Source organism: Cephus cinctus, unplaced genomic scaffold (genome assembly GCF_000341935.2).
Source record: "Cephus cinctus unplaced genomic scaffold, Ccin1 Ccin1_scaffold0168, whole genome shotgun sequence".
In the NCBI taxonomy this organism is placed as follows: domain Eukaryota; kingdom Metazoa; phylum Arthropoda; class Insecta; order Hymenoptera; family Cephidae; genus Cephus; species Cephus cinctus.
The window spans coordinates 1339648-1354125 of NW_014332892.1; the positions used below are offsets into that span (position 1 = coordinate 1339648).

General features: G+C 33.4%; 3 protein-coding genes across 14 annotated transcripts; 1 reads left to right on the forward strand and 2 right to left on the reverse strand.

Annotated features, from left to right (window-relative positions):
• Positions 1-78: 78 nt before the first annotated feature.
• On the forward strand, positions 79-13050 carry LOC107263952. Of its 9 annotated transcripts, XM_025081550.1 has the most exons (6): positions 79-245; positions 332-388; positions 7610-7681; positions 10511-10751; positions 10841-11198; positions 11309-13050. In XM_025081550.1, exons 4-6 carry the CDS (start codon positions 10617-10619, stop codon positions 12916-12918), a joined length of 2103 nt encoding a protein of 700 aa, XP_024937318.1. In that variant the 5' UTR covers positions 79-245; positions 332-388; positions 7610-7681; positions 10511-10616; the 3' UTR covers positions 12919-13050. The 9 variants fall into 9 exon arrangements, with proteins under 9 accessions (XP_024937318.1, XP_015587163.1, XP_024937320.1 ...); XM_015731677.2 differs by lacking the exon at positions 7610-7681; XM_025081552.1 differs by lacking the exon at positions 7610-7681 and having other exon boundaries at positions 79-388.
• LOC107263955 (zinc finger protein 606) lies at positions 3436-9067 on the reverse strand. 4 transcript variants are annotated; one of them, XM_015731686.2, is made up of 6 exons: positions 8669-8779; positions 7768-8559; positions 7026-7265; positions 6512-6741; positions 5997-6392; positions 3436-5924 (listed from the first exon to the last, which is right to left on the reverse strand). In XM_015731686.2, exons 3-6 carry the CDS (start codon positions 7236-7238, stop codon positions 5579-5581), a joined length of 1185 nt encoding a protein of 394 aa, XP_015587172.1. In that variant the 5' UTR covers positions 7239-7265; positions 7768-8559; positions 8669-8779; the 3' UTR covers positions 3436-5578. The 4 variants fall into 4 exon arrangements, with proteins under 4 accessions (XP_015587172.1, XP_015587170.1, XP_024937337.1 ...); XM_015731684.2 differs by lacking the exon at positions 7768-8559 and having other exon boundaries at positions 8669-9067; XM_025081569.1 differs by lacking the exons at positions 7768-8559; positions 8669-8779 and adding an exon at positions 7620-7749.
• LOC107263962 (cilia- and flagella-associated protein 20) lies at positions 12964-14233 on the reverse strand. Its single transcript, XM_015731700.2, has 2 exons — positions 13565-14233; positions 12964-13490 (listed from the first exon to the last, which is right to left on the reverse strand). The coding sequence occupies exons 1-2, from the start codon at positions 13838-13840 to the stop codon at positions 13185-13187; spliced, it is 582 nt and encodes a 193-aa protein (XP_015587186.1). The 5' UTR covers positions 13841-14233; the 3' UTR covers positions 12964-13184.
• Positions 14234-14478: the final 245 nt, after the last annotated feature.

The following is a 14478-nucleotide window of genomic DNA, read 5'->3' on the forward strand; positions in this document are numbered from 1 at the left end:
CAACGTATAAAAGATAGGCACAACTTCTACTACTTTTGCATTCTAACAACACATTTGATTGCTGATACCTACTCACCATTTATTGCGCTTATTACCAGTCATTATGATTATATCCTTTTCTTGCTAAGCCGCGTCTGAACTTTACCTATTCATTTTATTGCAGAACGAAAACTTCCTACAATATAAAAATTGTAGAAAAGTCAAGATTTCATAATTATTCGTTTTATAATGGGCGTGCGTTGAAGGTATGTGGGGGAGAGGGGGTTATGAAAAATTCAGTTTTAAATTTCATTATAGAGAAGTGATGACTAATACTTATTTTTAATTGCAGTATATGTAGTCTTGATCATTCACAGCCATTAATATTCTGGATCCCCGCGCAGTTACGGTTCGTTTTCTTTTATATTAAAAGCGATTAATATAAATCATGACTGTCATCTTATACTATAGTATAGATGATAATCGATACATAAAATTTGTGTGGAATGTCATTCATGGTTTGTATAATTGTAATATTATTTTCTTGATGTAATCGTTTATTTAATTGATGCAAAACGATTTCATTGAACTGTCGTTACTTGTTACGATTGGTGTACTTAGTGTATTTTTTAACAAAACTGGCATTATGTGTATCATTACGATATCCTTGAGTGTTTGATCTTAATCATATTACATCAGTCTATTAAGATCTTACACCGAGGAACAATCGTAACACTAACAATTCACGAATGCAAAGAAGTTATCTCTTATCATTTGACGGATTGTGTAATTATTTAAACATTACGATTAGCTTTCAGCAAAAGTCTTCCACGATGAAAATGAATAACAATAATGTAATCGGATTCTATTTTAATATTACTTTTCCTCGTCTTATATCTAATAAAGAAGCATAATAATATAAAGCTCGACATTGAACTTTTAGGCGCAATTAGCATTGGACGATGTTCAACTAATTTATTTTTAATTATCCGCTCCTTGAAACGCAGCATTTTTGAGGTTATGTCGGTGCATTATGACTTCGAGATTATTAATTACTAATATTCAAGTATTTAAGGCAATCGAAGATTAGTTCACTGAAAAATAATAATATTTGGTGACCCCACCGCAACATAATATAGTTTCGTTAACCGTTAACAAGTCATACATATCTGATAAAAATAATTTTTGTATCAAACTACTTGATCAATAGTCAACTTTTAAAATTTCATAACTGTCTGAAATATTTTGAAAGTTTTTTTTTAAATTTTATTCAAGTAGATGTAATAATATATGTTAATTCAAAGACAACGCAGAATTTCAAGACACTACATTCATTTAATTTTATATTTTTAACTTGATTAGCATCGTGACTTCGCTTGAACTTTCGACTAAACATGTCGTCAGGGGCAACGCGCTCTTAATACATATAAAATTGACATATAATACGATACTGCAGTTAACTCTGTATCGTAACTTCCTAAGAAAAATAATATTAATCACAATCAACTATAGGATGGAGTTCCAGTAATTTTATACGCCGATGAATCGTCAACGTAATCTGACGCGAAGTTTACGTATCTGCACGTACGTAGGTAGTAATAATAATAGTGTCTTTTGCATATACATATATATCTGTATTCGATAAAGCGGCAAGAAATTTCCTGTAGTAAGAGAAATATAGATAAGTACTATCGTAACTTCATAAAGAGTATATCGAGTGCGTGTATTTAATTTCATCGTAGAAAAAAATTCATAATGATACCCACCGATCCGCCATGATGCATTTTTAAACTTTGAAGTGCATCAAGTTTACAGACTAGGAAATGGATGCTGAATCTATTTTCAAAGGTACACTCGCCGTTAAGGACAAGACTGAAGTTTGGCAGAGAATGAACTCACAGTGATACGCAGCACATCAATGCTTCCACATTGGTTCATACTGTACTGAGTTTTGATTATGTAATTTTTATGGTTCAAGTGAGCGTGTGTTCCGATTATTTGGTTCCGTAGTAATTGGAATGTTTCCATTAAACGCACATGTGTTGTATATTCATAAAATCTTCTGTACCCCTTGTAATATATACATATAGCAGGTTTTCATATATTAATTTGTTCTTTGATCTTGAAAATTTTTTTTTTCTTTTGCAAACATTAAGATTCTTGATTTACGACTTTTTTCATTCCGTCTTTCTTGCAATTTCTTTCGTACCTAACAATCTGAAATGAAGTATGACTGAGGCAATTGTATCAACCTACTACGTAATTATTAATTCATTGTATGCGCTTTGATAACGATTATTCATGAAGTTACCAGAGCTGCTTGGAGTACAATCGTTCAATAATTATGTACGAAACTTCTTTGTGATAACCTTTTAATAATTCTGTTTGGTGTAAATAAAGAGAGTGAGGAATTATCAAAGTTATGACAAGTTTCAGTAAACTTCTTCTAAATGTAACAAAATTAAGATTGCAACTAGTTGTGCTTTAAAAAAAAAGCTCTAAAAAAATATATAATCGATCATTTGTTTTACGATTAATATAGTAAAACTACACATCCGCAATGTGATATAATTTCTTTCATAATACAGGACGGTGATTTGACTAATTCTATCATGACGGATTATACCTGATATTCTTGTTGATTCAGCTGTGCACTGTGGCTACTATAATTTATAGAGAAATTAAATTGAATTTAATCTTGTTTCATGGTCGTGCACCATATGTCGTTTTTTCGGATGCGATTATTGATAAAACTTGATGATAACAGTCGGATGAAAGAATCGCGTAGGTATAGCTAACAAAACCTCGACATTAATTTCAAAAATGATTAGCAAGCACAACGTTACTGTTTAATATGAATTTAATCTGAAAAATGTTTTGTAAATAAGACGCAAGAAAATAGGAAAATTCTTTGATACCCATCATTCTTCTTTTTAACGTAAATACAAATGGACGTATAATTACCTGCAATTATGGGATGTACTTTGCAATTTTATTTGCAAATATACGAATACCTTGTATTACATGAAATATGTTTACTTTGAAGTCTATATGCAATAGTGCAATGGTAGAATATTTTTTATACTCAGAACAGTCAGGAGTAATTTTATACAATATAATTTTCCCAGCAACGATCTGCGGAAAAATGATTGAAATCTTGTAAATAACTATATTGCTATGCGTGCATTGTAATATTTATATATGGCAACTTAATGGAATGATTGTATCTTCGTGTCTAGACGGTATCGCGTTCGCGCAATATTTTTACTGAAGTCTGAGAAATTCAGAGTTAACCTCTGGAAACTAGGATAACTCATGAAGTTTTTTCAATAGTTGAATATTTACCATGTGCAAAGTTCAGCAAACGTTCTATAATTGTTTGAAATAGTCTAGATGAATATACCACTGAGGTAGGAAGACCAGGTATACTTGCCCAAGATATATAAAAGCATTAAAGACCATTTTTCTTGATTTATTTGTGCATTCTGAAATTTCCTGCAAAATTAAAAAACCATAGTAGCTAAGAATAATATAAGCGAACAGCATACGTTTTATATAATATTTTTCTTTTTTTATTCCGAATTCCCATTTTTTATATCATTTTTTCAAATCTGTAATACGTATAATACCGTGTAATTTCTTGTTGTGCCTTAATTTCTAGAGTTTAACTACAGTTCTCATTTAAATACGCATCGAATTAACGTCTTTCGAAAACGTTTTTTAATATTTGTTTGTATTGTTGCATCCACGTGGTTAAACTACATTTTTATTTAGTGGCCCTTTAAAATCACCTAGCCAGACGCTAAAGTTGGTTGGTTAAGCTGCTAAAAAAATATTCAATTTTTGATTTCTCTAAGAGGGTTAATGATATTAGTTGTATATACCACAAAGCGACATCTGGAAGGTATGAGAAACATTTTTTTTCATTTTCTATACTTCAAAAATTGATTATTTTTAACGTACACGCCATAGCGTATACCTAACATACCGACACGTATATAAACTACATTCGAACGTTGGGAAGCTTTTGCAAAAAACGTAATCGCAAAATACATATTTATCTGTGCCAACTATTGCAAAACAAGTGATTATTATTCATTAATTCGATTCGTGTGATATTTACGGCCGTTGCTAAATTTTCGCCAGTTTGCAATCCTTTTTTTTCGGGCGTTATGATGTATGCGACCTCGCGAGCATTTTCATCATTTTATGAACGCGACACGCGAAACGCACATCGTGTATATTCGTATAAGGAAGCACGGACTAGATCCTACGGTACACAAAAGTCTCTAATCTATCGTCGATTTCCTAATTCTATTCAGACTTGAGTTATAACATTTATTCCATACGCTTCCTGCTTAGAAGAATAACGTTTACAGTCCTGTATGATTCCTAGCTACGCCCTTTACTTTGTTTCGCCTCGCCCTTTCTGTATCTAAGACTCCTAATGACTAAAAACCGTACTTACTGTGACATAAAATCGAAGTGACCTACTCTATGACCTAAAATTTGCGTTATCCTAATTTGACACATAATTTTCGTATACAGTCTTAACGCTTACGGTGATATTCTTGTTATGCTAAAATGTCACAGACTATAAAATGTTTTTTTTTTTCATTATTTTCTTTTTCCTGCGTCAAATCTCACTTCGCAGCTCATTTGGTTTCTTTTCCATTTTTACTTTCTTTCTCTCGCTTTCTTTATCATTTCTTTCTTTATCAACTTCTTTGGCAATATTGTGAATTTTTTCACGCGCCTCGTGTAAAATTATCGACGCATTTAATCCGATGTAATTTTGGTTATTTCTACGCATAGACAAAATAACATGTGATCCTCTTGTAACTTTTTAGCTAATGTTTAAAACACTGCTAAGACCCTAAAGCTAATACAGTCTAAGTTTAGTCAATTAATCTCACTGCGTATTGGCTTGTTTGTTGAGTAAAGCTCTAAATTTCATAACCAGTTATATAGAAGATCGAGGATTGAAATGTCATAGAAATAGTGGCATAGAAGCATACCCTTATTTACGTATTGTATACGTAAGATTTACAACAATTAATATATAACAGAAATGCATAAATCAGTGTGACACCTAATTATGTGAATCCTTTTACAAATGATTCCTGTATCCGTACCATAAATACATTTCGATTAAGCTGAATAAAAGAATATTGATTTCTTTTTTTTCTGGCTATGAAACTTTTCGACCCTACTGCATATCAATGGCATTTAATGCAACTCGTAAAACTTGGCACTAATAAATACCAATGATAGCGGAAGTATTGATAATACCATCGATTACACATGTATATCTCTGTGTTGTTAGACAAAGTACAGAGAACATACCAATCACGGAATAAAATCTATCTGGTTAACAAAAAAAATATTTATCGAATTATATATCTATAAATATAATGTCTGACTTATACGTATGGCATAACGTGTCTGATCATTAATTGCAAATTAAATTAATAATACCACCTAATGTTTAGCACCGCGAATCTCATGAACTCAAGTATGTCAATCTGATCTTATCCTCGTAAAAGAAAAAAAAAATCCATCCTGCTTATAACCACTCCTCGAACCGACTCCCCATGGTTCATCTCATCAGATCTGCTGCACGTTGTCTATCTCGATGAACCTCTCGCGGATGCATTCGTTTTCGATGGGAAAAGCAATTGCCAGAGCTTGCAAAAGCTTTTGGACAGTAGGGGCACTGATAAGGTCGAGCGCCTGTATGCTGATTTATGTGAAACTTCAAATCTTGATTCCTCTTGAATGTCTTGTCGCACAAGGGACAAGCATGGGGTCTTAAATCCGAATGCGTTATACTGTGAGCCCGCAGTGTCGAATTCGTCGGATAAACTCGTCCACAGACATTGCAGGGAAATTGTATACCACCATGATATTCCTTATGGCGAAATAGATTCGACTGTGTTTTGAAACTGAAAGGGGCAGAATTTTGTTGTTGTTACTTTAAGGAGAATTTTCGTAAGTTTATGATTGGGAATGCTTACATTCTACCGCATATGTCGCATCCATATTTTCCTTTAGGCCGATGTGTTTCCAAGTGTACTTTTAAATTTCCTCTTGTTGAAATTCGTTTGCTGCATATTGGGCAAATGTAATTCCTTGTTGAATTATTATCTGTGTTTGTTTGGAGTACTCCATTTGTAGGATAAACTTGCTGTGAACGTAGGGCCGTTTTTCCTTCAAGTCGACTACCTCTTGGTAAATGGGACCAGTGGTGGTTTTGTAAACCGATTAGAGAAATGAAAGAACGTGGACATATTGCACACCCATGGGGTTTTACTGTTGTATTTGATACATCCTCTTCACTTTCCTCAGATGGTTTGATGCTATTTGTCTCTTTTTCGTCTTCCGTTACCTCTTCTTTCTTTGTATCGACATTTCTGTAACAACGTGATCAAGAGTGGTTAAAATTCTTTCAAGTTACTGAAATGTTTATCAGTTTTGATAGAGCAAAAAGTTTTTCTGAAAAATATAAAGTTTAATAGGATTTGTCACTAACTTGTTAATAAGTGACATTGGCTCTGGGGATGGTACTCTGTCCACTTTCTCTTCGCTATCAGACATGTCAGACATTTCAGAAGAAGATTGTTCCAAACCGCATTGCAAAAACAACATTGGGTCCACTTTGACTTCCATCTCTTCCATACTTGGTGTGTGCTGACTTTCATCCTGGGTCAGTAATGTTGATGGTCCCAAAGGTTCACCTTCCGCTAAGATTTCTATGGCACCCTGCAGACATGAAATTTTCCTTATGAATACTAGCATTCAGTAAAATTATATCTAAATGTCAATATAAGTATCAATGACTCTGCAAAAAATAGAAATTGCACCACAACTAGCATAATAAAATACTTATGCAATAGTTAATGATAGTAATATGTAATGTAGTATGGCTGTGCCATATTTTCTGTTACTATCATTAGGTGCATGAATTGCAATATTTGTGCATCGATCAATGCTAACATAGAGTATGACAAATTTTATGTTAAGAATTTTGTTCTTCGATTCCTTACCTTAGTTAATATAGAATGTAACAGTCCTCGGTCCTCCATTCTTTTTGTAGCATCTTGAATGTCTTTGATCTTCTCGCTGTCAATGTCTTGCGAAGAGTTTACACTATCAAAAACACCATAGAATTGTAAGCGTAGCTTCTCTTGAGTACGATAGGCCATCATCGCGAATCTATGGACCCCTTCCAATCTCTTAATGCAAGTGGAACAAACCATCTTTGGTAGTTTGTCTTCTGACGATACCTAAAGTAAAAATTTAATAATTAAATTAAAAATATTTCTGCAGTACACAGTAATTCATTATATGTATCCATATATTATCAGACTGTAAGGTGCATATGATAATTTTTAAAATGTAATTAAAATTGTTTATATATCATAAACAATTGCATAATTCATAAATATATTATACAGCTATTTTGTTTTAGAAATGCATCAACCATTTGCGAAATGTCAGGATTATAACTTCAATGATCTCAATATTATCTCAAACTAGTAATATCAGCAATTCTAGAATAGCCTTTTAATGAGAAAATGCATCAATGCTACTCTTGATATGTTCTCATTGCAGTATAATTTTTTTGTAGGACGTCATACCAGGATCGCTGACGTTTTATCCCCAATTATATTTATAGGCGCACTCTTGTATAGCGCACACGGTATGTACAGTACTCATAGCAATCAATAAAATGCTAATTTTTAACACTTTTACAGCACTGGACAAAATGGTTGCCATAAAGCTTACCCGTTACAATTCTTCTCGCTCAGACCGTTTCCTTTCACCATTTTTACTGTCAACCGATACTCAAAAAGAGATTTAACGATTTTTGTTCAGATTAATAATTTCAAATTACTCAATCAACAATTATAGTTCATATAAAAATAAATTTTTAACCATCTTCAATTCTATTTATAATTTAAATAAACCAATTTTGAGTTTTCCGAATAGGCTAACCATTTATTTAAATTTTCTTTTAAATTATCGTTATGCATGCACGCGAGTATTCATATTTCAAATCATTTTACGCGATCGCACAAATATTACATTACAATTTCGTTTACGTACGATTTACATGTCATTTCCTTCACTAGTATTTTTGTTAAAATTTTATTAAATCACATGATTTTCAATAGTTCTCCGTCAGAAAAAAACGGATACAAAAATAAATAAAGTTCACGATGATTCAAGCAAATCAAACTTTTCATTTTCATAAGAGCATCACAATGAAATTAATTAACTAAAATTACAGCCATGAATGTATTGTTATCGATACGTTTCAATTCTCCAATCTGTTAATTACGTTCTAAGAAAATTTGCTACCGATCGTTAAAAATAAAAATAAAAATAAAAATAAAAGCTCAACATCACGCGTCGTTTCCCATCGTCAGCCGAACAGCACGACGGGACGTAGGACTTTTCAAATTTGATTTTGAGCCGGACACACGCGTCTCACACTCGCGAGATGGACACACACACGCGCGCAAACCTTTTTGAAAAAGGGAGCGAAGCGAAGTTCGGCATTGCGATTCCAGCACGCTGTCAAAGAAGACGAGGCAATAAGTTTCTAAGAAGGGAAGGAACGTAAATAAGGGAAGAAAGAAGGAAAAAAAACGATAAAATGGTATTGCGAAGCACAAATACTCACCAGAATGTAGAGATATTTTCGTATTTTGGTCTGTAGACAGTGTCGCCTGCCCTCCTCGGCCAAAATGTGCACCCCATCGTTTCTCGCGAGTTCCCCCGCACAAATTCTACACTGTTCACGTTCACGATCGCGCTCGAAATCGCATGCCGCCGTGCCCATTTCAAAGAAGAAAAAAAAAGAAAGCCGCCACGAGCAAGGGTTAGCACCGCGCGAGCACAATGAATACGTGAAAAAAATCCCGGCAAGTCGCGCTCTACGAGAGCGAACACATTTTTCGGCTGTTTTGCAGTCGAATTCCCGTCCTCCGTTGGTGGGACGTTTCAGCGATGCATCTTTACAACGGGCCAGCGTCTGGGAGGGATGATTATTCTAACGATCTTTTTTACTTATGACCCCTAGGATTGGTGAGATTACTCTGACACCGTCGACGCTTTAAAAACGACGTCGGCGCCGGGCGTCGGCGTCTCCCCCGAAACGAGTGCTCAATACAAAATATATAATAGCATTCGTCGATTTGAAAAACATATGTATATAACCAATTGTTTTATTTATGGCCTCGATGCCTTTACCTAACGACCGAATTTTAAGATGGACAAAAACATTTTCCGCCCTAATTGTATACATGTCGCGATGTCCATTCATCCCTGCTTTAAGTCCAAACCCAAAAATTTGTTTACCTGAAATAGCATCTCTCGTTGCAAATAAAGAATATAATGTATCAGCTTGCTTCTCTTAATTGGTCCGCCATTTTCTTTTACTACCCGCGTTGCATTTTTCGCGATGACAGTTACGCATCTTCCATCTTTATTCGCTAATATTTCATAGATTGCTTAATACGAATTCTTATGCTTTTCTCACGTCAATTTCCTGCTCAAAATTGTACCGGTTCTTTGCCTATTTCAAAATTCTTCGTCTCGGTTCTAACTGTTCGCGCCATTTTGCCTACTGGTGTTACTACGCCTGGCAACCCTTGTGTTATTCGTTTTTTCACGCGACAAAAAGTAGTTCCGAATACTCGCGACCGGACAGCCTCCCCCTGGTCTCGCGGCAATGCCACGGCCCCATTTAAAAAAATCAATACTTAATAATTACCAATTAATACACAGACTAACTTCGAACAGCTCGCGACACACGGATTATCCTAGAGAAACCTGAATATCGCAATGACACATTTTTTCATTAACATTTTTCATTAACGAGAATCTGAATTACCTTTAAAATAAATGATAACGGCGAAATAATTTTGCAACGAAGAAAATGTATTCTATCTAAGAAGCACTAAATTATGTCTCATGAAAACATAGAATTATATACAAATATTAGGTGCATGTAATTTTTTAATAGAGTTCTACCTGTAATGCCAGATATTGATATTTCATTGATTTGAAAAATACTTTTATAGAACAGTAATGCAGGTTATAATGATAAGTGTATGAAAGCGAGGTTAGGAATCACGGTTTCTTATACATCTTGTGTCCATTTGAATATTCACAGTATTTCAATATCGTGACATATTGCAAGAAATGAATTGAAACAAATGACTGTATTATGTGAAAAAGAAAATAAAAAATCATTAACCTCATCATGTGTATTCATTCTACAAGTTTATAGTAATTTTATCTATTTAAATTCAAAGTATTTTTACAGAATTTTATTTATATTAAAAATATGATTTTTAGAATTTCAAGAAAATATGATAATAAAATTTTACAAATTTTGTAAACAAGTTTTGCAAAATCAATATACGGTCATTTCCATGAGAAATATAAGATATCATTTCTTATAAATTATCGAAAATATGTCGGGATTGAAACGCTGCGGTTTTATTTCTCTTTTATACAGTGTCAGTGAGAAACCATTGAATCTCTGGTCAAAGCACATTTCGCAGGATGGAAAAATTCGTAGACTGAACGACGATGCATTAAATGGCGATAAAGTTGTCGAAATAATGGGACCACACGAGACACCAGTGCCCACAAATATATCCTGCCCTTCAAATCCTACAGAAGTCTTACACATAAAACTTCCTGTGCTTGTACTAGTCGTAAAGAATTTGGAATTGAAGTTCAAATTGGAGTTTCAGGTATCGCACTGAATATTGTAAAAATTACACACAAAAAATGCTTGTCTTTACAAATTTAATTTTAGATACCAAATTATGCATCTTCTTAGCTTGTAGACAAGAAAGGATATCGTCGAAAATTCACACTGACTACATACAATCATGAAAAATTACCAATTGCTGATATGAGTGCAGCTTGCTTATCATTAAAACTAGAAGAGGGTTGGAATAACTTAGAAATAAATTTTCAACTATTATGTTCACGTACTTATGGCGTGGAATATGAGGCTTTACAACGTATTATCATATATCCAAATTGTCGAATTAGAAGAGTGCATTTACAAGATCGTCATTATGGACAGGAAGAGATACCAGTCGAGTTGATTCAAGCCTTTTTTGATATGTACATGTTGAAATGGGGTATCCACTTAGTTGAAAGAAGTTCTCAAACTGAGGAATCCGAAACTGGTGCGTTTTAAATAATTTATGTATATTACTTATACGGATATTTTCTTACCTAATATTAATAATGTGTAAGCTCTTAATTTTAATGACTTAATTTAATGCTTATACTTTAGGTCCTTTGCAGCCGTGCGATTTGGTATATTTTACAACTGACAGTACAACCTCAGTTTTAATGACAGCTTCGAGTCCAGTTGCATTTAATGATACTAATAAGCGATTAATTGAAAGACCTGTTAATAAAAATAGGAATATTGTTTCTAATTTGACGAACGAAGGAACTGTTGTCTTTAAAAAGAATTCCAAATCCGTTAACGAACTATGGAAAGAAGTCAAGATAGCAAGTAACGTTGAATTGGGTAGAATGCAGAGTAATGTTAGGACTAGCATTACAAATTATTCTGTGAATATACCAATAGAAAAAAAGGAAGTAACAAATTCGAGGGGACAGAAAGAAATGATGGGGAAAAACGGACAAGTGCAAACAAGTGGAACGAATATGAAATATAAAAATTTAAACGAACACGACTCATTGATAAAATCATTTCCGTATATTGAGAAAAGCGAATATCTTAAAATACAAATATGTAAGAATTTTGGTAATGAACCATCCAAAGATAGAGGACTAATATTTCAGGAATTGCCTACCAATTATACCTCTGTTGATAATTCCATTGATAAAAATATATCAAAAAATGTTGCCCATATGAAATCAAAAGCTATTACAAAAGTACTAAAACCACACACCAGTCTAAAGAATTTTAGTTCCAATTTTGCAATGCAAAAAAATAAGTGCCTCGCAATTTCCAAGCAAAATGTAGAATCGTACGAACAACCAAATATTGACTCAGTATTGAATAAATCAAAAATTAAGGAAAGTCGCAGTCGTTTAAAGACAGAAAACGTCAAAACCATAAAGAATATTATAGGCGAAGTACAAAGAATCCGAGAGGAACTGAATCATCAAGAACGAAATATACAGAAATTGAATATTAAATCCCAAAATGAATTAAGTGAGTTATCACAAAATGTACCAGATATTGTTGAAGTTCAGTCAAAATCCTCAGATGGGAAACCAAAAGAGACAGTATTGGCTACTGATCAAGCTGTAGGCAATTTTTTGGAATTGCGCCATAAGATAAACAAGAAACTCTTAGAAAAATTGCACAATAAAGGTTTAACAATGACTGAAATTGAACTATCAATTTATAACTCAAAAAATCGTCGGAACTCTTATGGACAAGGGAAGTTAATTAAGAGCCATAAAGGTTGTATTAGTAAAGGCACTGGTCTCAGTAGAATCAAAGCTTTAGAAGTTGATATGTCACTGAAACGTGAACAGTTGGTCTTAAATGATAAAATGTGTATGGAATTAAGAAATGAATTAGATACTACATTATTGGAATTAAATTCGACTCATGTTCGAATAACTCCTGATATGGTGGAAGATACGGTTGGAAAGATTATTAATAGTACTTCAAGAATATCAAATGCTCCAAATTTTCCTGTGTCTGAGATTGAATTATTCAAGGAAAAAATGTTATATGCTGATGAAAGGAATACATGTGATGAAAATATGATACAGAATTGTTCATCTTTAAAAGAGGACAAGATCGGTTGTGATATTATCGAAGGTACGGAAAAATATAACGAAGTTGACGCTGTAAATGTGTTATTTCAACGACAATCGTGCTTAAATAAACATGAATTTGGAGCTGTTCGATGAACATATATCTTAAGAGAAAGAACTATTTGCATAACAAATTCAAAATTAAGTAACATAAGGAAAAATGTTGTATTGAACATTATACACCATTTTTTATTGTGCGTATTGAATAAAGTGAAACAAGCAAAGAAACTGTATAATGAGTCCCTTTTACTTTTCTGATAAAGATTTTCAAGTGTGGTTTTGATATTCTTTCTGAATCACTTTTTAACAAAAAACATAGTCTTTTTAGATTAAATTACTTTTAAATAGGCACTTTCTTAATCTCAACACTTTGCTTTGTTCTGAATCGGAAGGAACAATTTAAACTCTGCTGGTAATTCATCCTCCGAATAAAGTCTATCTGAAAAATACACCCTGCGTATCCTGCAGTTGGCATGAATTTGAACTCTCAATGTTTCCACATAGTTTGTTCCATATGCCCTGCGTGTAAAGTCTGCTAAGTTGAATTGTATCTGATTCCACCCATCATCTAATCGCATTGGCATTGTACAAATAAATGGTTTTACCCTAGTTGTCGATTGATAGTTACTGGCACGAAAACGACGTCGTACGTTCTTGTCATCGATTACCTAGAATAGACAAATTCATATTAACACAAAGTAAAACCATATACTACATAATTAAATCTATACAACCAACTTACTTGAACCTCAAAGGTGAAATACTTTTTCAAGTTTTTGATGATCATTACCAAAAATGGTAACTTTATACCCAGTGTCTTTCTTGGATCAGCAGGACAAGTGATGTATGTCGTACTCACATTACTACCAAGTATTTCCAACACCAAACTCTGAATGTCATTATCAGTTATTCTCTTGATATGTCCATTTCGCACTTTCTTATCCCAAATCTGGAGTGGCTTGCTACCAATACTGTACAAAATGGATAGAAATCCACTTTGAAACGTGTTTTTAAACATTTTTTTCTTTCTCGTTAAACCACACAGGATGCGTACAGTTCACTTGTCAGTAGTTCTCTTTCTGGACTGCAGTGTTGAGTGCGAGTTTGAAAGATTAATGAACATCCAAAGTTTAACCTCTGCTGCTTCCAAGCCGGTATTCCATGGACCTTTTCGATACTTGTGTAGATGCTATGTAGTGATACTTTTGAGCGGACACTTCCCAGGCAGAGTCATGTCTTTTAGCTACGAAGAATTTGTATTTCGTGAATTCTTCGCGCTACAGAGTTATATATAAATTTCCTGACAAATTTGTCATTTTTCCAAAAGGATTCGTTTACTTTTCAGATACAAACACTCTACAGCAAGGCCAAGCATGCCTTTTTCTGATATAATGTTTGGCAACTGTTTGATCAATATTACCAACATAAAAGCGTTTACGCGTGCAGCGCCTTCTAAAATTCCGCAAAGTTCAAACCTAACATATTTGGAACGTACATTTTACATTTATCTTGAAATACGTTACAACCCTTTTAGATCTATCAACAGTTAACTTTGCTTCTTGACATAATCATAAATCTATTACGTCTATTTTGTATGTAACAGTTCCTATAAAATGAACTAACTTCCTTTTGCAAATATATTTTACTTATTCAATT

Bases quoted from the DNA above. Each gene is read 5' to 3' on its own strand.
- LOC107263955 (XM_015731684.2), bottom strand. From the start codon at position 8,827: ATGGGCACGGCGGCATGCGATTTCGAGCGCGATCGTGAACGTGAACAG. The intron at 7,266-8,668 runs GTGAGTATTTGT...TTTTTACTTTAG, and splicing joins GAAAATATCTCTACATTCTG to GTATCGTCAGAAGACAAACT. The intron at 6,742-7,025 runs GTAAGGAATCGA...TCATGTCTGCAG, and splicing joins TACATTCTATATTAACTAAG to GGTGCCATAGAAATCTTAGC.
- LOC107263952 (XM_015731672.2), top strand. From the start codon at position 10,467: ATGTCGGGATTGAAACGCTGCGGTTTTATTTCTCTTTTATACAGTGTC. The intron at 10,752-10,840 runs GTATCGCACTGA...GCATCTTCTTAG, and splicing joins AGTTCAAATTGGAGTTTCAG to CTTGTAGACAAGAAAGGATA. The intron at 11,199-11,308 runs GTGCGTTTTAAA...CTTATACTTTAG, and splicing joins AACTGAGGAATCCGAAACTG to GTCCTTTGCAGCCGTGCGAT.
- LOC107263962 (XM_015731700.2), bottom strand. From the start codon at position 13,840: ATGTTTAAAAACACGTTTCAAAGTGGATTTCTATCCATTTTGTACAGT. The intron at 13,491-13,564 runs GTAAGTTGGTTG...TGTCTATTCTAG, and splicing joins ATTTCACCTTTGAGGTTCAA to GTAATCGATGACAAGAACGT.